Below are 24505 nucleotides of genomic sequence, written 5' to 3'. Positions count from 1 at the left end.
AGTACTATTTGCATTTGAAGTCTCTCAATTTGCATTTTGTTCTGTACGTTCCCGGTGGAATAGCCTAATTTTAATTTAAATTTCTCTGTGAAAACATTTTTTCCAGAAAGGTAAGCACAAAATCATGTTAGCACAAAGCCCTTTGGCGGGGCCTTTAAGGAGGGTGGAGTTTTTCACAGATTGGAGTTTAAGACACGGAAAGGGACGGTCCTGTAACTCACCACCCGCCCGAGTGGGAAATTCCAACTGACAATGCTTCATGGGGGAGACTTGGACTATCACAGCCCCTCCCAACGGAGCACCTCTTGTTCAAATCACTTTTTTCCTTTTCCCAGGAAATGTGCTTTGTATTATCCTTGTCTCAGGCCTGTTCATCATGTGGGCCCCATGTCCCTGGTTTAGAAATATCAGAAATTTTGCAAGGTATTTTCATGCAAATTGGTAAGCAGCTTACCCGTTCCCCAATACAGACAGTATTTTCTAAGGCATATTGTATAACTCCTCAGAACCTCAGTTATCAACTCCTTAAAATGGAAGTAACAATATATAGTTTTCAAGTTTGTTGTAAAATGAGAGTGCCTTGTATAGAGGTGATAATCAAAATAGCTCTCATTTGTAAGCACTTTGCGTGTGCCTGACACTGAGCTTTACATTGTCTACAGCAACAACCTTATAAAGTAGGTATTACTGTATTTCATCACATCCAAAAATGCAGGGTTTTTTTGCATGTTAACATTTCTGACAATCCATAGCATATCCCACTGAATGAATATGGTTCTTATTCCCACTTTAAAAATGAGAATTGTGTCTTAGAAAAGTTAGGTACAAATTTGATAAAAGAAATAGGGGAAATGCCTGAATGTCATCCTAGGTTTTTTAAATTCAAAAACCATGCCCTGAGCTACTACAGTTCTCTCCCCCCAGGGTAGACAAAGGTTACCTGGAATCCAGGGATGCCAAATGACCTTGGTGGGCTTAAGGGCATCTCCAAACCAACTGAAATTATTTAAAATTTATTTTTGTATGTGAATTTTATTTCTGGGGAGGTCAGTAGGTTTTATCATACTCTCAAGGGGGTTCATGACCCCCAAAAAACTTAAGAAGGAACATCTGGGGGTAATCAGCCCTAGTCCATAAGCAGGATCTGGCCTTACCGTTCAACATGATTTAATTTTTTTAAAACACATTACATCTGTGGTTTATCTTTGGAGGCCCAAGTTTCACCTAATCTGTATTTTCACCAGATCCATGCATAACTTCCAAAATTCTAAAGACCTGTGGATGGGAATTGCTGTGTCTTTTGCTCCTGAACTGCCCCCTCCCTCATCATTTCTTCCACACTGGTCAGGATTTCACGTCTTATGGTACACAGATCACCCCCTGACCATTCTCTTCCCCAGATGTACTCGAGGTTCAGGGAGACAGCTCTCCAGGCAGCCTTGTTAAAGTAGACTGCACTAGCCACGCATCCCACCCTCTAGGGCCTGGATGAACATCCTGACTCCTTGCTGCATTGGTAAACCTCTGATCCTTCGTGCCCTCAAGCTGAGCTACCTTATTCTCCTTCTCTGTGCACTTGGGTACCGACTTCCCAACAGCGTTGCCACACTCGCTAAAGCCTGTGACATTGGCTGACTTCTCTGCCGCCCAAACCGCACCTTCTCCTTGGTGGCTACCATCTCTAGAGCCACTTTAGCCTCTCAGATCCGTGACCTCCTCCTTATCTCCACTGACCTTCTCCTCCCTCCACTTCAGCATTTCACTGCATTGTCCACATCTGGGACTTTGTCATCCCCCAGAATTGCTCAAACTGGAAACATTTCAAAGACTGTCTGTTCATGAAAAAATCTAAATCCCTTGGGGAAAAGCCTCATCTTCTCTGGAGCTAGTTTTGCAAACATCACCAAGCAGGCTGCCTCTTTAAGGCTAAACCATGGTTTATTATTTTTTTTAATCCATATGCCAAATAAATTATGATTTTTCAGCTATTCAAATGACCTGGCTAAAACTAAAGAATTGTACGGTTAGATTTACCACAGTGACCCCAAGACAGTGTCTTATTCTCAAGCATCAAAGTTTTATGTTAAATTTAGTACACTTGGCAAGACAAGGAAGACAATAATGCATTTTAGAAAAATATTAAGGTAAAAATTCTAAAATGAAAATATAACGAAGCCCTGAACCAACCAGAGTATGTGATTTCCTCATCATCCCAAGTCATTAAGGAGTAACTGAGAATGGATTCTGGCTGGCAGACTCTTTATTAGCGCACCATTACCTGTTATCAAGCAATAACAAAGGTAATTTTAGCTCTCTGCCAGCCTGAAGACTTTTGTATCACCTTCTTTAGGTTATTAGTACCTTCTTTCCATATTTCTGCTGCTTCATCTGTAAGAACATTTTCCCAGGAATAAACATTTTACTTCCTATTTAATGAAGGAAGACTGACTAAAGTGTCACTGAGTCTGTTAATTCTGGAACAATGTTTGTGCCTGTTTTGCCAATAACTGCATTCCCAGGACCTATAAGAGGGCCTGGACCACCAAAGATACTCATCAAATATTTGTCTTAATGAACTCGTTAATATTAATCCTATTAGCATTGTCAATTACTGCTGAGAGTAGCAAATGATGTCATAATTTAAAGGGTTTTTGAAGTCAGGCAGGCCCGAGTTGGAATTCCCACTCTACAGCTTAATTACACATGTGGTCATAAGCAGCATAATCTGTCCGAGTCTCAGCTTTCTGAGATATTATATGTAACGTTCTTAGCGTGGTGTCTGGCACTAGGCAGATGCTTAGCAAATGTTTGATATCATTACTATTGTTACCAAACTGATGCCTTCTTCTTCTTTTCCCTATAAGTTCGGGACCCGCCTCATTATAGAGGCCATGGAGGCAGCAGGGCACTCTGTCCGTACTCTTTTCCTATGTGGAGGCCTGAGCAAGAATCCCCTTTTTGTGCAAATGCATGCAGACATTACTGGTAAGTCTGGGGAGGAGAGAAGGACATTTTAGACTTGTCAGCTAATGGGCTGGCCAAGTTCTGGGCAATGCTGAGAACAGGAGGATGTAAGGGGTATGTCAGTTTATTTTGAACATATACATTGCAAAATGTGTTTTTCCCCCCTTAAAATAACTATGAAATTTTTATAATCATGATGGAGAAAATAACCTTTATGGCTATCCAACTATTGAATGACAGTGAGAAATGAATGAGAGCAGTTAGTAGGAGCTAGATCTTAATTTGCTCATTTACTCAACATTTTTGAGTACCTTCTTTGACCGACGCATTGTGAGGAATATTGAAGATCCAGAAATGAGTGAGACATGATCGCTGCCCCCAAGGATCTCGCAGTCCATTGAGAAAGGCAGATAGCCGATAGACATATTAAATATAGTGTGGGAAGGGCCCTGTGTAAGGAAACCACAGGGTATTACAGAAACACAGTGGGGCACTTCACCCAGTTTGGGGCCAATGATAGCAAAGGACAAGTGGTCTGAAGGAAGTGATGTGAAGTTGTTTTGAGAAAAAACTGTAGAACCCATCAGTTCTGGGAGCCATGGGTCTGGCTGCTGACTCAAACTTTGACCCATCTTAGTTCCTCAGAATCAGGGATTATGGTAAAGAGAGCGAGAATGCAGAGTAATGGGCCGAGCCCTTTGTTTGTCATGAGCAGACAACGACAGAGCAGGATCCTCAAGAAAGAGGCTCCAGTTGACAGAACACTTGCTGGTGTCACAGAAGATGGCCTGGCCTTCCACTCCTCTGGGCCTGGTGCCCTCACCCTTACTGTTCCTTTCAGCCCCGGTATCTCCTGGAGACTTTCCTTCCCGTCAGGACCCATCCCAGAGTGGCCAGGTACAGGGCAGGGGTAGGGAAATTGGGGGTTAGGGTTGGATTTCCTGTCCCTAGTCCCATCCCCAGCCTGATTTGAGTCCACCTTACCCTGGCCTTCATCCATCATGACCCCTCCCTGTTCCCATCCTCTGGATTCTTTAACTCTGAAAGCCGTGTAGGCCAAAGTCTCTGCGCCTCACTCTGCCTCTTCCTACGCTCTTTTCCCCCTCCAGACTATGCACTTGACTACTTCCTGCAGGTAACAGCTTTACCAAACATAGTAGATATAGTTGACTACTTATTTAGTTTCATCACAATGTAGTTATCCCATTCTTATAGACAGGTAAACTGAGGCATAAGGCAGAGAGCAGTATAGAAAAGCGTACAGTCTAAGGGTAGATATTTCAGGATGTCAAGTATGGAATTAACTACCTTTCACTTAGCTCTACTGTATATCACTGTGAATCATTTTATTTATATTTAACCCTCCACAACAAGTTAGAAATTGGTGTCCCCATCTGACAGACAAGGAAACTAGGGACCAGGGAGGAATTAAATTGACTGCCCAAAGTCAAACAGGCAGAACCAGGACAGTATCTAGGCATGTCCAGGGCCGTCTGGACTCTGGCCCCTATACTATGCTGCTGCTCCAGTTTTCTTGATTTTTCTGCTCAGTTTGCAACCATTTGATGATGACACCCCTTTCATGAGGCATCCAAAACCTATGGAAGGTGTGCCATTTTAAGGCAGAAAGAAGAAAGGGATAAAAAGACCCCAGATTACCTTATAATTTTGTCTAGAAAGAAAAGCAGAACAACATTTTATCTAAATATCAGTTGGCTAGTTTCAGATAAGGTTCAGACTTCAAATTTGCTCTGTGACTTTCTAATATCCAGCCTTCTAATAGCCCAGAGGACCTCTTACCTGAACACAGAAGGAAAGGTAAAAATTAGATTGGGTAACATATTACCTAAGAGAATGGGAAACAGGGACCAGAGAGAAGCATAGCCATGAGTTCCCCAGGGCAGGGCGGTTCCCGGCCTCCTCTGTGAAACTGGGTCATTGTCCAGGCCCTACTGTCCCTGGGCTGACTCAGAAGCAAGTGGCTTCACAGAAAGTTCTGCTTTGGAAACTGTTCTCCTCCAGGCTGTTGAATGAAAAGGCTGTTAATCACTGTTTGGATTCCAATTGAAACTGGAACCCTTTGTCTCACTATGGCCCAGCTACAGTTCCGGACAAAGGGACCTTTTCTTTGGCCTGGAATTCCTCTTCCTTTGGAGGCCTGTGACTGACAAGCTATGGCAAAGTGCATCTGCCTTTAAATGCTTTGGGTTCTGCAAAACTCATTAATGCATCAGATTAAATAGTTGACATTCCAGGCAAAGCAACGTCCTCTCCTTCACCCAGCACTCCTGGTAAAAAACACATTTGCATTTGCATGTTCCCAAGCCTCAGGTAGTGTCTTTAGAGCCTTTAAACATTCGTTGCTCTAGTTTCCTTGCAAACAAAGAGAAAGAATCCTAGATCTGTTTCATGATTCTCAGGAACCATATGAAAAACACCACTGAGTTTGGTAGTAAGAGCAAGAGACCAGCTCTGTGACTTTGGACTAATTATTTTTACTCCTCTGAGCCTCAGTTCCCTCTTCTGTAAAATGGAAATGATATCTTCCTCAGGCAATTATGCTGAGGAATAAATGGTTGCACATTTGTGAGTACCAAGCTCAAAGTAGGTGTTCAATAAATGTTAGTTCACTTCTTCCATCCAGGCAGCTCCAAGCCAAAGAGGAGGAAGTGTGTTGAGAAAAAGTAGTTTAATATGTCATAAGTAAATCTTTGCCATTTTGGGAACAGCCTGCTAAGTTTAAGCAAGGAGGTTGGGGCTTTGCCAACTTGAAAATGTCTTCTACGTGAGGAGAAAAAGACTCTGTGTACCCCGGTCATTTAGTTTATTGTGGTTTCAAGGAACCTTTGGTGTGTATGTATAAATAATTGCAGGTTTCCCCCACTGACTTGGAACTAAATGTTCTCTCCTCTAAATTTTGTTTTTTTAGAACTGGCTGTTTCTGTAGGGTTTCCCTCTTCCAGTCATATTCATTATTTAAATCTTTTGTGCATTCTGTTATTCACTCAAAACATTCTCTGAGCATCCAGTGTACCAAGTGCTGAGCTCCACATCAGGGTGCAAAAAAGAACAATAATACTGTCAAGAGGTTCATTATAAAACACACAAAAAAGTGCTCTCAGTGCTATGACCAAGGTCCCGAGGGAGTATATTGGGAGCCCAGAGAAGAGAGGTGTCAACCCAGAAGCAGATGGCCCACATAAACTGGTCAACTGGAGAAGGATTGAATAACGGGTCTACCCATAGAGAAACTCCAGGCAACCAGGAAGTGCTCTCGGGCTAGTAGTAGCATTCCCACCTTAGGCCTGTGGAGCAAGAGCAGGGAGAAACAGCCCAACTTAAGACTGAAGAAGCTCTGTGAAGAGGGTGGCACGATAGAAGCTTAGTAAAGGGTCAGGGATGAAACCAGAGGGCAAGGGGGCCACAGATATGGTTCCTGCAAGCCATTCTCCCAGTGCCTGGAGCAGAGAGGGGCAAGGATAGACCTAAGGGTAATATGGAAGGTCCAACACTGGCTTAGTTCCACTGAGGCTGACATGGGTGAGGACTTCAGAGATAAGGTGGACTTTTTAAATAATAGCAGCTGAAGCTAATCCCATGCTTTCTCTGGGCCAAGAAGCGCTCTATTTATGTAACTTTTTTACTCCTCATAGAACCCTATGAGGTAGGTGGAATTTGAACCCCATTTTGAAGATGAAGAAATCAAGGTCCAGAGAGGTTAGGTAACTTGCTCAGGTTCAGCCAGCCAAACAAGTGGGGGAACCAGAATTCAAATCCTGACAGTCTGGCTCCAAAGAACCTTGAGCTGAGATGTGGGAGCTGTCAGACTCTGGTTCAGCCAGGACTCTGGTTCCCAAGGGGAGGAGCCTGTCAGATATTCCTCCCTGACCTGGAACTAGTGAGGATTTTGACAGGGAGGGGAGCAGTTAGGAGATGAATGGCATTTGGAGGGTTGTCTTCTAAGAGGCTCCAGGTCCAGAGGAAGCCATGGTGCACACATGGAAGCTCAGGTGGTCCCAGTCACACACATTCTACCCAATTCCTGGGATTCTGCAAAAGGCGCAGTGCTTTCTCCTGATTTTCCAGTACAGCCCTTCAGTGTGGCCCTGTGTTTATCTTTCCCCTCTGGAAGGCTGATGGGAACCTGTGCTCTCCTTCCTTGCATCCTCCAAACCACCATTTGAGTTTCCAGCCCAGCTGAAGTGCATGTAGAGAGGCTTCACCCACCATCAATATTAATTCTAACAGTAATAGCCACCATGTCTTAAAGCTTAGTATGGGCCAGGAAATGTGCTAAGCACTGTCTGTGCATTCTCTCATTTATCCTCACAACAAACCTGTGGAAGAGGCCTTATTTTCATCCTCTATTTTGTAGATGGGAAAACCGAGGCTAAACAGTTTGTGACATGCTGAAGATCACAGAGCTAGTAGAATCAGGAAACAAACCCAAGTCTGAACTTTTCCCAGAGCACTCCCCCTTCCCCCCACCCCAGATACCTGCAGCCCCTTGTTGGCAAAGTCTCAAGTGCTAGCCCTACAGTTTGGGAGCCAGTAGCCGTAAGGATGTGGGGGAAAGAGAACTCACCCTTTGTACTGGATGCCTGGGGCAGCTGACCCAGCCCTGGGACAAGAGGATGGGGTAGGAGGTGGATTGGGTTGTAGAGTAGGTTGTATCAGGGAAGCAAACAATAAACAAATAGGTAAAGTAGACAATGTTAGAGGGTAAAGAGGAAACAAACAAGAGGGATAAAGGGTGTTGAAGAAGGTCAAAGAAAGCTCAGTGGAAAGATGACATTTGCGCAGACCTGAAGAGAGGGGGAGAGTTGCCATATGGGCATCTGAGAGGAAGTGTTCTGCACAGAGGGGACAGCGAGAACCCTGAAGGACATTCAAGAAATAGCAAGGAGGCAAGGCAGTGTAGCTGGGGGGAAAGGAGAAGATCCGCATGAGGGACGTGGGGTCAGATCCTATAAGACCATGTGGGCCATTGTAAGGACTTTGGCTTTGGCTCTGGGAGAGGTAGGAAGCTACTAGGGGATTAATCACATCCTCCCTTACTACTTCCCTTTTCTTATTGTATCTCAGTTAAAGAACCAAATCCTTGTATGGCCTTTATCTTTTTCTCATCTTTGTCCACTTTGATACCTGAATAGGAGGCCATAATCTGATTTATCTCATATTCCCTGGGCCCAGCAAAGCACATACTAAATGTTTGTTGAACTGAACTTGAACCACATGGTGGGAGGCAGCTAGCCAAAACCTGGGACACCTGGGCAAAATGGCCTCATGAAGTGTTGACTCCCGTGGGCCTCTTTGCTATCGTACCAGCAGGCAGGGATAGTAAAATCCTTTAGAACCAGATAAACCCAATGAACAAGGATGTGCAGAGGGCAAGGAGGGGAGGGGGCATGCTGCCTTGACGTCAGGTGTTTTTGCTGCTGGGGCTGCGTGCTGGCTTCCCACACTGCCCTTGGCCCTAACCGGGGTGTGGCCTTCTCCTGTGCAGGCATGCCAGTGGTGCTGTCGCAAGAAGTGGAGTCTGTTCTTGTGGGTGCTGCTATTCTGGGTGCCTGTGCCTCGGGGGATTTCGCTTCTGTACAGGTATGTGAAGACCAGCGGGCAGGCCATGGCTCCTCCCCTGTCTCAGGCCGTTCTTTTGACAGCAGCTCACATCTTGCAAAACACAACACACAGGATATAATTAAGAAATGATAGGTTCCAGCCAGAGAAAGCACAAGCACTTCTAGCCTCAGACATATTTATTGCAGTTTTCATTTGGATTGGCCCCTGTTAGTGTTGGTGGTTCTGTTTTCCTGTTGGGTTGTTTTTCTGTTGGCGTTTTTTTTTTTTTTCCTCTCCTTTAAAATAGCTCTTAATTTTTTTTTCTTTTAAATTTCTCCTTGACCATTTTTCTTTTAGGAAACAGGTTAAGACTCAAAATATAAGTTTTTCATGTATATTTCAGATTTTCGTGTGTGTGCTTATTTAAACCCTACCATTTTCCAAATACCATTGAGGCCTTGATCTACAAGAGACACAAATGAAAATGTTAGCAAAAAAAGGAATTAAAGGGGAAAATAAGGAACAAAGATATAGGAAGAAGGAAAAATTTGATGTCCATCATTGAGCATATAATTTGGCTCTGAGCTTCCTGGCAGCCAAAACAAAAAAGAACACATGATAAATTGCATAATTGTTATTTTCAAAATGAGGAAACATTAGTTTCTGGTAGGAGTCAAAGCTTTTCCTCCCACCAAATTGCGAAAGACTTTTCACACTGGGGCTTTATGGCAAGGCTTTGAGTGTAAAAATAATAGTTTTAAGAACAGGTTTACAAAAAGGTCAAAAAGCTGTATTGTGCAAAGGCACAACAGCCTCTGGAGTTGGAGTGCCTGGGCGCACATGGTAGCTTGACTGCTCACTAGCTCTGGATCCTACCATGCGGTGCTGTGCCTCTTTTTCTTTACCTGTAATAATAATCAATAACACATAATGAGTTTTTCTGTGGATTAGGCAAGCACATTTAGTCCTCGTAAAGCTCTGTTATCCCCATTTTATAGTTGTAGACCCTGAAGCACAAAAAAGTTAAATAACTTAGTCCAACTTGAAACTGCTCATAAATGCCAGAATCAAGAAACCTGGCTCCCATGCCCCAACTGATAGTTTAAGAGATCTTTGTTCAGCTGAGATTCAGAGAGCTTAAATGACTTGCCCAGTGTCTCAGTGTCAGAACTAGAAGCCAGGTTTTCCATCACAAGACCAGTAATTAAAACTCTATTTATTTTTAACCCTCTTATGTCAGGCACTGTGCTAGGTGCTTTTCATATAATCTTTGTGCTACTTATAACAACCTGGCATGGGCAACAGAGATTGGGCAACTGTTAACAAAAAGATTAGATAACTCAGGGTACAGTGTTAGAAAGGGACAGATGCAAAAGTCTGATTCTAAAATCTGTACTCTTTGCATCAGATTGCACTGCTCAAGCCTCTGAAACATCTTTTCCAAGGAATTTAATCCACTCATGAATGATTATGGAGTTTAACTTAAGTTTTTACATGAAGAAGATAGAAAGTCTCATCTTTTTCTAAGTTTTCTGCTGCTGTCTTAAAAACATCACATGGTGATGTTTATTTATTATTGAAATGTCAATGACTTGTCAATTAATATTTTAATATATCATCTTGTAAGGATGTTCTCACTACTGAATGCCTTGACCTTCCTGGGACAAATTACAGTGGCTGAAACAAAACATCAGGGATGCTACTGAAGCCCTGTACATGTTGCTTCCTTTAATCTTGACTATCTCTCTGGGGATAGACATTTTTATGCTCATACTGTGTATGAGGAAACTGAGGGTCAGAGAGCTTTAAGTGATTTGCCCAAGGCTCCACAGTTAGTAAGGAGCAGAGTCAGATTGGAGACAGAGGTGTCTGAGCCATACCCTATCCATATTCTCATTAATTTTCTATTTTGTTTGCTTTTTTTTTTGCTTTTTGCTCTTTGATTTAAAAAGAATTTTTGGCTTCTTTGCTTCATTACATGAAATATTCAAAGTTGTATTTTCTAAAAGGAATGCCATCAGTCACAAATAAGGAGAGAGTCAGCAGCGCAGAGTAGTATGACATGATGGGGCTGCTCCCTAGATACTTTACATCATGTTTTATGGCACTTCTTAGTCAAGTCTGGGATTTCCACCTCCAAGGAGATTCTACTCACAACCTCCACTAAATGGAAACTGAGCTTAATTTCACACCAACATCATCACTACATGAGATTTTCTATTAATCATCTGGAATTTTCTAAGATAGGGTGGAACAGATCCTGGAATTGGTGACTTGAATAACTTCATGGCTCACAGCATCTCAAACACAAACTCATGTCACCTATTCAACCAAGGAAGACTGTGCCTTTCCTGATTGTTTTAGGAGACACTATAATCTGGTAAAGTGAGCCCCAGGCATAGAGAGGCCTAAGGTTTTATTTATCATCATCACTTGCCTGAAAGAATCCATGTAATCTTTACCTCTATGCTTGCTTGTTTCATCTTCTCAGATAATGTCACCTGGCCTCTCCATTGCATGTTGTTTGTTTGCTTTGTTCCTTTTTAATATTTTTAAATAAAAATAATGGCTACTCTGGGGGACCACTGAGATAAAGAAAGATCCAAGGACCTCCATAGGCCTCAAGTATAATTTTCAATATCATTATTTTAATTATTTGGAGCTGTAAGTATGTGTTGGTTTGACTCCATACTCCTTTCTCCAGAGAAAGGGAGCCCACCAACCTGCCCCAGGTCTGGGTACCAACTAAAGATTCTGACAGGTTAAGAGGAAACAGAATTGCTTCCTCCTGTGATTCATATATTTCAACTTGAACCTCAACACACAGTCTTTTCTTTGAACTTCAAAGATCCTTGTTTGATCTGCAGGGTGCTGGCCACTTCTTCCTTTAATAATGCAGAGTAATTCCTGCCAACATATCAGTGATTCCAGCAGACCAACTGTTTTATCTTTTCATGAACCACATATCTGGTTCATGAGAAGATAAAACACATCTGATCCAGATGGGCAGACGTTGGTAGACCCAGCAAGAATCATCCCCTTCAGATGAAATTAAGATGAGGAAGAATCCATAGGAGGCATGGCCATTCATGGATCCTGGCTGCTGACCTAAGGAAGAGGTTTATGGGCCTTGGGAGGAGACCAGGCTCTCCAATTACCTAGGCCCTTGAAGGAACACTTGAGCCAGTGATAGAGCTGTATCCTCCTTTGATGATACCAGTGGATCTGAAGGACTTGCAGCTGTGGGTTGCTATTGCAAACTTCTATGTGTTTCAATTCAAGGAGAATTTTATCATGTGGAGAGAGAGGAACAGTGGACAGGATTTTCTGGCAGGATTTTAATGAGAGATATAAGTCAGATCAAGGTCATTGCTATTCAAAGTTCTGAAACATGCTGCCAGTCCTAGCTTCTATACCCTCTTTAATGTATTGATATTCTTGTTCTTGTAGTTTTTCTCTGCACTCTTCCTCTCCCCTCTCCTGCCTTTCCTCCCTTCAGGCATCTAAAGTCTTATTATTCTATTTTCCATGTAGGAACTCATGAAAGTTACTAATATAGCCACTGCACTAAAGAATATAATGACTAATACCAGCTTAAAGAGTTATCCCTCTCCAAAAAGTGTACTGTCCTTTAAATAAGTTTTAAAACTAAACTAAAATTTCTTTGAGGGCAAGTGCCGTGCTACAAGTGTCTCTGCAACATACTGTATGGCCTGAATAATGTTTGATGAATAAAATGGAATCAAACCATAGAGATACCACTGTCTTGATAAAAGTTTACCTATTGAGTTGGTGGGAGAAGACTTGTTGGGTCAATGAAAGATGTTTTCCTATCTCCTTTTATTGGTAAAACTGTGGAATCATGTCATCTTGTCCGCTGTAACTATTTCACTTAACCACTTCCTCACCCCGAAAGTCACTTCTGTTACCTCCTTTCACTCCAAAGTGATCTTCTGTAATTCTTAGTATCCTAGCAAGCAAAACCTTATAGGTAGAAATTGAGCTCATCCCATTCCCGAGTTCCTGCGCTCTGGAAATTTAACAAACTGGAAAACAAAGTTTAAAAAATATCAGCATGCTTACATTTTCTAAGTATAGACAGTAGAGAGGTTCTCAGAAATGTAAAAAACAATAAGTAATGCAAGAAACCAGCTTCAAGATGTTGTGAGAGAACACGCAATCGAATGGTAAAGAGACAGAAATACAAAATGGCTTTGCACTTTCTGCTTCCTTCAGACCCATGCAGATATCATTAGCATTCTGTAATTTATCTTAAGAGGCAGTTTGTTTCCCTAGGCTGTTTATACAAAGCATGCCTTAATTTTGACAATGCTATTTGTCTTGTAAACTTCCTCCCTTCCCCCTAAAAACAAAAAACGGTTAGGGAGGCATCTGAAGCAAAAATCAGCAAAAGAAGACAGTGACAAGAGAACACAGTGAATTCAGTAATCATTTTGAAGGGGAGTACCAGTGTAAAGAAAATAAGCACTTAGAATCAACCAATTAATCAGAAACCATTTTCCCTCTTACTCTGTGAGTGTTGTTGCCCCTGAAAACCACTGACCCTTGTGCTCCCACCATTAGCTTTCCTTGTTGTGTTTCTCACAGACTCCTGGGTCTTACAGACCAACACATGTTGAATGGCCAATTGAGAGCTGTGATTTCTTACCTTTTCCATAACGTGTGCCCCCTAGATAAACTCTCATGCCAACCACAGTGCTCAGCCCTTGCAAACATCTCCCTCTATTCTTTCACATGAAATTTGCTTCATTTTGCACCAGTGATAGTCATCACCTATCATATGCTACAAAGTCTGTGATTTTGTATCCAAAACAGAATGTATCCCATTTTTGTTTCATTTGAGGGGAGCCATCTTTCTGTGCTTTTTAGTTCTATTTGGCTTTCTAGTACCATAAATACAGTTTTCAAAGTAAAACTGATTATAACATAATTTTTTGGAGTTTGGAAAGACTGAAATATAATGAATGTTCAGAAATATGAAACCATCCCATTTCTCAGTGCACTCAATCTTAATTTGCTTTTTTTCCTTCTTGTTCTGGAATGCAACTAATAATTCATGTTCATTGTGAAAAATAAGAAAATGCAGTAAGCCAGAAAAGGGATATGAAAACACTGATCTTACTACCCTAAAATAACTACTATTTAATTTTCTGTTTTCTACCATTTTCATCTTTTTGGTATGTATTTTTAATTTGTTTTATACTTTTTACAATTACAAAAAATGTATTCATACAGTTCATGTTGCTTTGTGGCTGTTTTCTCCCCACCCCAAAATATATAGTAAATCCCTTTACATATTTTTGTAGATGCATTATTTTCTACTCTATGAAATATACCATGATTATTCCCCAGTCCCTTAGTCTTGAATGTTTAGATTGTCTCCATTGTTGTAAAGAATGTTGCAATTATCATTTGTGTACAGATTCTGCATTATTTCCATAAAACAAATTATAAAGGTCTAATTGTTGGGTGAAAATGTTTGCCCAAATTTAAGGATTTTGATATATACTAACACTTTATATTCCCATCAATACTATATGAAAATTCAGGGTTTACATTTCTTGTGTACAAGGAGTCTTTTACTATGAATTTTAGTTCCATTTAACTTTCCTCCCCAGGCCTCTTATAATCCTATTCGTTTCACATATGGTCCTGATATTATCAACTTTTTTTGCTAGACTTTTGCCCTTTGCTGCGTTAGCATGTGTTTCTGGACATTTGAGATTCTGGTTTCTAATTAAATAGATTCAGATTTCTGATTGAATTTTCTCAGTATCCTGTCCCATATGTCAGTGCCTCATAGAAAGTCAACAGAAACCTTGGAATGGTAATTAATAGTTTAAAGAAGGATTAAATTAAGAATGTGATGTTGGGTCTAACATTCAATATACTTATTGCCACACCTGGTTAACAGTATGTGGTTTTTTTTGTTTTTTGTTTTTTTATTAAGAGCTTCCCCCCTCCAAAAAAACCTTAAAACTCCAAAATTCAGACTCTGGTTAATTGTAAGTCTCCTTGTTCCAATCTAGTTTGCAGAATGGCACCATAAATGTAAATGTCAAAACATTAGCTCAAAGTTAAAATTATATTTTTAGGAAATTCTTTCTATAAAAGATATATAACATCTGACTCTCCTGTTCCTTACAGGAGTAATCTAGGAACAGTGCTGTCACTTTCTGTCCATTATTATTCATAGAATCCTTGAAGCAAACCAATAGATATTACAGTTCCCATTGTATAAATGAGGACTCTGAAGTAAGAAGACGTTGTATCATCTTGCTTGATGCAAAATCCGTACTCTTTTCTGTTCTGTCAAACCATATCATAGTAAATAGGTATTTATTGCTTGGAAAAGGCAGAGATGCCATGGCAATTCAACTGACATTTACAGCCTCTTGCTGGTTTATAGAAAATATCAGTGTCACTCATTTGACGTCATTGCTCTGTTGAGTGTCAAATGTAGAAATAAAAATAAGAAAAGTGCCCTCTTTGGTTTAGAAATTTTTAATTCCTTTGTTCGGAGAAGACTTCATAACATTCTCATCAGGATTGTTTTGCTTCACATGTTTGCTTTTAATCATAATTTGCCCATTTATTTTTTATAGAGGAAGATATAAAAGAGCACTTTAACTAGTTAACAGCTTTAATTAAAAGACATTTTTAATTGTATTAATAATTAGACAGGAATAATTAGACTAACAAACATTTTTCTCGATTATCCCCCCCAATTTTTTTCAGGAACTTAAGGCTTCCAATTTTATAAAAGCAAATGATGGCTAAGCATTTACTGAGTCCTTAGAAACTTAGAAGGATTACAGAACTGTAAAATAAAGTTTATCTAACTCTTTAACTTGATTTTGTTCAAGAAAATGTTTCATACTGGTACAATTCTAAAGAAGTATTTAAGATCATCCCATAGAAGTAAAAGTTTGCTAGTAATTAACGCCTTTCTAATTGCCATTTTTGCCTTTACCTTTCAAAATAAACTTCCTTGTTAGAATAAATGAGAGATAAATATATTGTTTTTTTCTCTATACTTAACTCATGAACAGCAAATCCAAGCTTATATGAGCTTACTATTAACCACAGTGAATTAAGCCATGGAATAAAATGATAGCTCAAGAAAGACAAGCACTGTATTTAAATTAGGAATCAATAATATTTTGTAATTGGGAAAATAGCCCTGATGGTGACTGTAACTACACACAGAACACACACACACACACACACACAGACATATACATACTACGTACATACAACTTGTAAAAATTTTATTCAGAATAGTGGAATGCATGGAGGTCTTTCAGAAGTCTGTGAAAGAGTTTTAGCTGCACTGAGGCAAATGATCAAGAATTATACTGTAGAAAAAAGTGAAATCATTATTACAGTTCCTTAATTGAGTGTATATGGTATCTTGTAGTGAACGAACCAAAGTACCATGGGTTGAGAAAATTAAGTGACATGTCTTAATCATATGCATTTCAAATAAATTTGAACAATTATAAAGTGTTTGAGCCATGTTAAAAGCTGTATATAAAGAAATTTCCTATAATATATCATGATAATGTTACAAATGAGAAAACTGAGGGTAATAGAGGTTAAGTGGCTTACCAAAGCCAATGGCTAGAAAGTGATGGAGCCAAAATCTAAGACCTGGCTTAGGATTCCAAAGCTTAGGATTGTTCCTCTCTGCCACAAATAGAAATGGGCTCTTCTGGGGCTAAGTGTGACTACCATTATTTAAAAAGCTAGTATCAGATTTAGATGACTAGAATTTGGATGTATATTAAAATGGCACTGTGTTAGACAAGGTCCCCAAAGTAGACAGAGGGCATCTTCAAATTAGGATAATTTTTGGAGAGTTTAATAGAGAGACTACTTACAAAATTGTTAACAGGGAATTGAGAAATCCCAGGGAAGAATGTGGTATCCTGGGTTTGTAATAGTTGGAGAGGCAAGAGCAGAGCACAACTACTGGAACCCCAGAACAGAGGGCTGTGTGGATGCTGCTGAAGCAGCTGGCTTGCCACTCACTGATCCTGTAAGGAAAGAGATGGGTAACTGACCCCATTCTCCTTCCTCTCCTGATATCCTGCCAGGCTCCCCCTTGACTGGTCTCAAAGTCAGAGAGCAAGGAAGTCAGCCTTGCTCAGAGCAAAGAGTGGGAAACCCATGGAAGATGTCCAACATAGTCATCTAGACTGTGCTGCTTAGAATGGTCCAGCAGCCAGTCTGTGAACTGTTGGTACACAGCGAGATAAGGAACTTGAACCAGAACGTCAGTCAACTGTGCCATCAAGTGTACTGTCAGATACACAATGAGATAAGAAACTTGAACCAGGATGTCAGTCAACTGTGCCATCAGGTGTACTGTTTAGTTCAGTTGACATTTTTTTTTCATACCAACATGTTCTCAATGAAGGAATCAGTGTGTTGGTTTATATTCCAATGCAAACTTCTTCTATCATCATGGACAGGCCCTTTGAGTAGCACTGATCTAGACTCTATAGATCTTCAGAAAATGACACACATGCTGAATGTCCTCCAAAGAGACTATCAATCCTTGCTTTAATGTTCCTGCCTTACCTTTTGCTAAAGAGAAGGCAAGTAATAATTTTTTCTGCACCTATTCTCAGGTGGACACTGTGCTAAGATACTTCACGTAACACTAATACTTGTAAGTTAAGTTATTCATCTCACCTTTACAGACAAGAAATTGAGGCTCAGAGATTTTAAGTAACATGCCCCTGATCTAGCAACTAGAAAGTGGCAGAGCCCATATCAAACCCATATCTCAATCCACAGGTCTGAAGTCTAGGCTGCCCCAGGACCTGTGCTTAGAATGATCTGACATTAATACCCAGAAAGCAAAGTGGGGTTATGGGGGGTATTGCTTTATTTGGACCCATGTCTGTGTTCTGTGTTGTTGGTGACAGCTAAGTCATGGTTTCTGGGAATAAACACACTCCAACTCCAAAAAATCAGAGCGTACCTTTTATAGGTACCATGTTAACTCTGCTTTACAGTGCCTTGCCCAGCCAGCCAGGGCAGAAGGTAAAGTCAGTTTAACTAGTTCTTGTCTGTGTCCATATCTTTTTAAATCTAGGAGGTCCAGAAAAAGAAGGAGAGAAAGAATTCATGAGAAGGAAGCATTTCCTTAGAAATGTTATTAATTGGCTGGGCAGAACAAGAGAAGGAAATAAAATAGCTGTTCCTTACTGAGTAAAGGCATCTTCTTCCCTACATCATTAAAAATTAAAAGCACTCTTGGTTTAAGTAGGACAAATTAGTAATTAAGTGCTATATAATCAACTTGTATAAACATAATATCGAAGGGGAGGCCAAATTAATCACTCCGCTGGCTTGTTTTTGCTCCATTAATGCACGTTTTATTCAGGGCCTTCCTGTAATGTCAGGATGCGTTTTCTGCTTTCTGCTGCTGGAGACAGGGTGGGCTGTGATTGCTGAACTGACAGATGACAGGAGATTAGATCTGGAAAAGGCATGTGTGGGGGCCTTGATTCAGAGTAGGTGATGAGGATCTCTGCTTCATTCTTCCAGCCAGGGTTTATCAAGAGGAGCCTGCATGTGCCAGGGGCTGTCGTAGATGGTGGCAGAATAGAGAATTCAACACAGGGACAGCACTCAAGGAGTTCCCAGTTTGTAAGGGGAGGGGAATACAGAAAGATACAGTGATATAAGTCAGTACTGAAGTATAAGGAACATGGGATCTTTCTTGAGCTAATTACTTAATTTTCCTGTGCCTCAAAGCCCTCGTCTGTAAAAGATAACAATAACAGCTATATTATAGATATATTATCTCACAACTCATGTTGTGAGAAGTAAACAGGTTTGTACATGTAATGGGAAATAGTATTTGTTTAATGTTGGCTATTATTTTAAAGTTATAACTTCTATAAAATGGGATAATGGGACATTTTTGGGGCTAGGAAAGACCTCCCAAGGAGGCAACGTTTGACTGGGCTTTGGAGGGTTAGTTACTGACAGAGCTGCTACTCAACAGTCTTTGTAACCCCTGACCTGTGCTTGTAATCTTTGCACTCGAGTGCCTCCCCTGAAAGCAGAGAAAGGAACATGTGCTACAACCTTCCTCAGAGAAAAGTTAATTTCTCTGAGGCTATTATTATGTTAACTGACTCTACCAAGTTACTGCAAAGATTCTGTGAATGAAAGTACACTTAGTACAATATGTGGTTGTAGCACACTTTCTCTCCATTTACTAAAGAACATAGTAAATATCTTTAGTAATTGCTGGAGCTTCAGCTATGTGGTATTATGGCAACTGTCTGCCAGATATTCGGGGGGATGGATGAAGGTGAGTGAACTCAGTCCATTGTTTGGCAGGCTCAGAGGAGGCCCTTTGCATACAGAAAGTAGCTCTCTAAGTCCCCATGCCATACCCCAGGATGATAACAGCTCTTGGCATATTAACTGTGTGAATGAACCTGGGTAAGTTAATTTCTCTGAGGCTATTATTATGTTAACTGACTCTACCAAGTTACTGCAAAGATTCTGTGAATGAAAGTACACTTAGCACAATATGTGGCACACAGGAAACTGTTATTATGATCCCTTGTATTAATTTAATCCTCATGACAACCCTATGAGGTGGGTAGTAACCTTGTCCCATCTTATACAGCAGGATATTGAGGCCCAGAGACATTGAAAAGCTTGCCTAAGTTCACACAGATCGTAAGTAGTAAACCGGGGAATTGAACTCAGGCAGTCTAGCTCCAGACCCACCTCTGCCTGTCCCTCACAGCCCATTGCTTTGGAGGGCACCTAGAAGTGGGTTTACATGTCACCTGCTAGAAATAGAGCAGAAACCACTTCAGGGCATATAGATTTCCTGAAGAAAACATCCACTTCAGGAGGGATGTTTTAGCTTCCTAGAGTGCTCAAGCAAATACCATGAAATGGGTCACATTAAAGAATGGGAATTTATTACCTCACATTTTTGAGACTAAAAGAAAGTCCAAATCAAGGCATCATCAAAACGATGCTTTTTTCCCAAAGACCTGTGTTCTAGGGCTGGCTGCTGGCAATCCTTGGCTCCTGTGTCACATGGACAGGCACATGGCAGCATTTCCTGGTCTGTCTCTTCTCTAACAGGTCCTGTCAACGTCCAGCCTCCTTGCTTCCTGTGGCTTTTCCTCTGTATGTCCGAATTTCACTCTGCTTGTAAAGCACTTCAGTAACAGAATTAAGACCCATGCTCACTGAGATGGAGCACAACTTCTTAACTGAAGTAACCCCATTGAAAGATCCTACTTAAAATGGGTTCACACTCGCAATAATGGTTTAAATTTAAGAATATTTCTCTTGGGTAATACAGCTTCAAACCACAGGGGACTAAGTTCTTACTCCTGCTGGAGGAACTAGGCAGGGCTGAGCCTACAACTGCAAAAACCTTTCAGCATCCAGACAGGACAGGTGAAGTAGGACAGAGTAATTCACCAGGAATCATCCAACCTTAGAAGCAGTGGAAATGCACCTGCTTACACAGATCTTGTCAGCTTTGCTTAGAGAAGTAAAACAATTTGTTTGCTTGTTTGTTATTCATTCTCTCCTTCCATAAAGGATTTGAGGGCACTTAAAATTAATGTCTAAGAGGATTACCTACCAAAATAAAACTTAAAAATCAAAAACTGTATAGAAAGAGACAGCTATACAAACCACTTATTCTAGGGCTTCTCAAACTCAAATGCCTTCAGGTGCCAGGCAGGCCATATAAACATGGCAAGATACTGGCAGAGAACAAGATGAATGATTTGTTTCTAAACCAGGTTGTAGAACAGATACTCTATATAAGTACATTGAAATTCAGGTTTTTTTAAAACCTGGATTGGTGAGTACCTCACCCTGGTTTGGTGAGTGCCAAACCAAATACATCTATGGGACAGATTTAGCCTATGGGTCTCTGATCTTGGCCAAGGGAAATATTTTGAGCTTCCAGACAACCAAAGCAAAACTGAGAGGTCATAGGCAGCATACCAGTTTCCTGTACCAAATTCTAAAATTGTCATGCTTTAGAAGACTAACCTAGAAATCCTTCCACAGCAGTTTTTTAGAAGCAGCAGAACAATTCTTCATGTAGCATTTTGTTGGGAGTTGAGCATGACACTGAAACTTGGCTTCAGGTTAAGGATAGCCCTGGTTTATAATGTTTTGGAGATGTAGGTTGACCCAGGGAAGAACTGAGAATGCCCTGCTTGGTAGATGGCTAGCATGTGTGTTAGCTTCTCTTCCCCGAATGCCGCTTCTCTCAGGAAGTTTTGCAAACAAACAATGTCTTACAGGCCCTCAGTACTAAAGTTTTTACCAGGCTGGCATCAGGGAAGTGCTAAAATGAAGCACCCATCCATCGAGAAGGGCAACAGCTGTTGAAGCGTATCAAATATCAGTAAACAGCAAGCCCACAGAGGCCACTGAACTTGGCATCCTCTTAGCAAAATTACCCTGCTGCCTTCAGGAGAGAACACCATGGACTTTTATAAGCTGCATTAAGTGGTGTATGTTTTTTCTCCATTTGGACAATCTGCTACCCATGAAGTAATTTCACTTAGAGATAGTCTGCTATAGTCTGTCTGTTTTTTTATAATCTCCTTTTTTTAAGGGCAAATTTAATGCTCACAGTGTATCCTAAACTCTCAGCCCTGGAAATGTAGACCTTCAAAAATATCTCTCCAGTAATTGTGAGAAGTTTCATGTTCAGCTTCTTTAGTATTCTCCGCTTCCTGTTAGCTGTATGATTTATATTATAAATAATAAAACTATTATGGGGCCATAGTTAAGAGCACAGATTCTGACACCACATAAATCTGGGTTCAAATCCTGAGTTCAAATTCTGTAACTGCATTAGATCAACACCATCACCTCTGTAAATCTACTTCCTCATTTGTTAAAATAAGACTGTTCAGAGTACCTACCTCTTAAGATTGCTGTGAAGATTAAATGAGATAACATGTATAAACCACTTAGAAAGTTACTGGTTTGCATAAGCTTTCAATGAGAGATATACCAAATGATGCCAATGAGAGGTATACCACATATTTATGATGTTAACCATCATCATTATTATTAGCCAACTATAAATCACACACTATGCTGGTGGTTTACATATATTATTGAAAGATGCCTGGGCTAGTCATTTGCCTGTTTGCTCTCAGATACCTTATTCATCTTTTCCCCTGCTCTGCTCTGTGGTACATTTCCCAGGCTCCCTTGCAACTGGGTGGGTTTGCCCAGTGGAAGATAGTGGTGGAAGACTGAAGTGCAGGAAATTGAAGAAGTCAGGTCATTTCTCCCTTCCACTGCAGCAGCAGCTACATCTCCTATGTGCTACCAACTTCTTTGTCTTTTAGGTCCCAGCTCTGGACACTCAGTCCTTCTGTAGTTTTAGATCCATCTTGATATCCCTGGTTCCTGGCTCTCATCATACCACACTGCCTTCCTTGTGCTTCAAGCCCTAAAAGAGGTAGCAGCTTTCTGCTATTGCTGATCTCTGGGTTACCTCAGCATCACCTGTTTTCTTAGTTTCTTCTGTCACCTGTGAAACCAATTTCTTGCTTTAAATTTTTTCTGTTGAAATTCTTAGGGTGGTTTCTATTACCCTGAGTGCTGATATAGTTGATTTTAAATATTGAAAGAGAAGTCAGTCCTTACAATGAATTCACATCCCCACCTCTCTCCCTACTGGATTGCACAAGGCCCACTGGAAAAGGGAGAGATCGTTGATATCATGGAGAGTAGTTCACTTTGACTAAGTGAAGCCCAAAAGACTAAAAATTGGCCTAAACATCTTTAGTGAGTACTGCCATGGTACCCACCTCTAAGTTAGGCTTTGAGGCCAGGAGTCTCAGGTAGCTTGCCACCTCTTGGAGGAGACAAGTCTGGATTAGGAGTCACAGGCAGGCACAGTACAAAGTGGTATCTAGTTAGGAGGAATAAGAGCTCTTCTTTCTTTTTTTTTTTTTTCTTTTCTTTACTTTTTTATTAATTTTTTAATTTTTTAAAAAAATATAACAACAAAGAACCACAAATATTCTTAACTTATGATCATTCTGTTCTACATATATAATCAGTAATTCACAATGTCGTCACATAGTTGCATATTCATCATCATGATCATTTCTTAGAACATTTGCATCAATTCAGAAAAAGAAATAAAAAGACAACAGAAAAAATTTCATACATGCCATACCCCTTACCCCTCCATTTCATTGATCAATAATATTTTGATCTAAATTCATTTTAACATTTGTTCCCCCATTATTTATTTTTATTCCATATGTTTTACTCATCTGTTGATAAGGTAGATAAAAGGAGCATCAGACACAAGGTTTTCACACATAGTCACATTGTGAAAGCTATATCATTATACAATCATCTTCAAGAAACATGGCTAGTGGAACACGACTCTGCATTTTCAGGCAGTTCCCTCCAGCCTCTCCATTACATCTTGACTAACAAGGTGATATCTATTTAATGCATAAGAATAACCTCCAGGATAACCTCTCAACTCTGTTTGGAATCTCTGAGCCATTGACACTTTATTTTGTCTCATTTCACTCTTCTCCCTTTTGATTGAGAAGGTTTTCTCAGTCCCTTGATGCTGAGTGTCAGCTCATTCTAGGATTTCTCTCCCACGTTGCCAGGAAGGTCCACACCCCTGGGAGTCATGTCCCACATAGACAGGGGGAGGGCAGTGAGTTTGCTTGTTGTGTTGGCTGGAGAGAGAGGCCACATCTGAGCAACAAAAGAGGTTCTCTTGGGGGTGACTCTTAGGCCTAATCTTAAGTAGGCTTGACCTATCCTTTGTGGGTTAAGTTTCATATGAACAAACCCCAAGATTGGGGGCTTAGCCTATTGCTTTGGTTGTCCCCACTGCTTGTGAGAATATCAAGAATTCAACTTAGAGAAGTTGAATTTCCCCCCTTTCTCACCATCCCCCAAAGGGAACTTTGCGAATACTTTTTTATTCACTGTTCAAATCACTCTGGGATTTATTGGGGCATCACTCTGGACAAACCAACAAAATTTCATGCCCTACTCAAGAGAACTCCTCTTTCTTAATCCTCACCTGTGGGCCATGCACTATTCCAGGTGAGTCAGTGTTATAGGTGTGTGGTTATTTTCACTCCCCAATGAGGAAATAGAGACTCAGAAAGAGAGAGTGATTTACCGAAGTCACATTGCTATTAAGTGGTATGTTGGGAGTTTAAGCCTACATATTTCAGAACCTGTGTTGATTATTATTGTTGCTTCTCAAAGTTTTCTAAGCTTTCATCCTACCTTTTTCAAAGCACACAGTAAGAAAGCTGCATCTATATCCATACAGCTCTAGTGTTTTGTAGAAATTTCCCTACAGAAACAATATTCAATATTCAGAACTTAACCTTTCCAATCTAATTCTTATAATAAGTTTATATAGAAAGTTTACTGTTTTCACTTTTATAAATAAGGAAACAGACTCAAAAAATTAAAAGAATTTACCTAAGTTCACACTCAGTGCTTATATTCAATGTGAAATTTGAACCCAGGTTTATCTGTCCCTAAGGATGTGCACATATTACTGGTGACATCAAAGTACTGCAGTAGGTAGCATAGGGCCTAACTGATTTTAAGGAAAAAAAAAAGAAAAAGGAAGAGCAGGGCTAGTTTTCCCACCTTCAAGGAGCTGACAGTTGGGTTATAGAAATAAAGTAAAGTGAGCTGAAAAACAGAGACTGCCTTACATAATCTCTATGGTAATGGCTACGAGCAGGAAAGAGAAGTGTGACTTTATTTAAGAAGTCTTCTTTGAATAAGAACACTTCTTATTCAAGAAGTCTTGAAATGGTCTTAAGTGTAAATGTTAAGTTAGGATAGGCAATGAAGCAAAGGAAGAGGGCTTTTTGGATGGAGGTGCTAGTGAGAGCAAAGAAACAGACAGAAA

At 40.4% G+C, this 24505-nt stretch overlaps 1 protein-coding gene across 16 annotated transcripts in view; it reads left to right on the top strand.

Moving 5' to 3' along the window:
- FGGY (FGGY carbohydrate kinase domain containing) overlaps positions 1-24505 on the top strand; it is a 515661-nt gene that overhangs the window by 425313 nt on the left and 65843 nt on the right. For 12 of the 16 annotated variants that reach the window (XM_077149482.1, XM_077149489.1, XM_077149483.1 and 9 more), the window contains 3 exons: positions 2865-2985; positions 3680-3861; positions 8471-8565. In XM_077149482.1, coding sequence (XP_077005597.1) covers positions 2865-2985; positions 3680-3861; positions 8471-8565 — 398 coding nt within the window. The remainder of the gene's footprint in view (positions 1-2864; positions 2986-3679; positions 3862-8470; positions 8566-24505) is intronic. The other 4 variants (XM_077149492.1, XM_077149484.1, XM_077149486.1 and 1 more) reach the window with 2 other exon arrangements.

Source organism: Tamandua tetradactyla, chromosome 2 (genome assembly GCF_023851605.1).
Source record: "Tamandua tetradactyla isolate mTamTet1 chromosome 2, mTamTet1.pri, whole genome shotgun sequence".
In the NCBI taxonomy this organism is placed as follows: domain Eukaryota; kingdom Metazoa; phylum Chordata; class Mammalia; order Pilosa; family Myrmecophagidae; genus Tamandua; species Tamandua tetradactyla.
The sequence above is the reverse complement of the archived record's forward strand: the minus strand, read 5'-3'. Positions and strand labels throughout refer to the sequence as shown.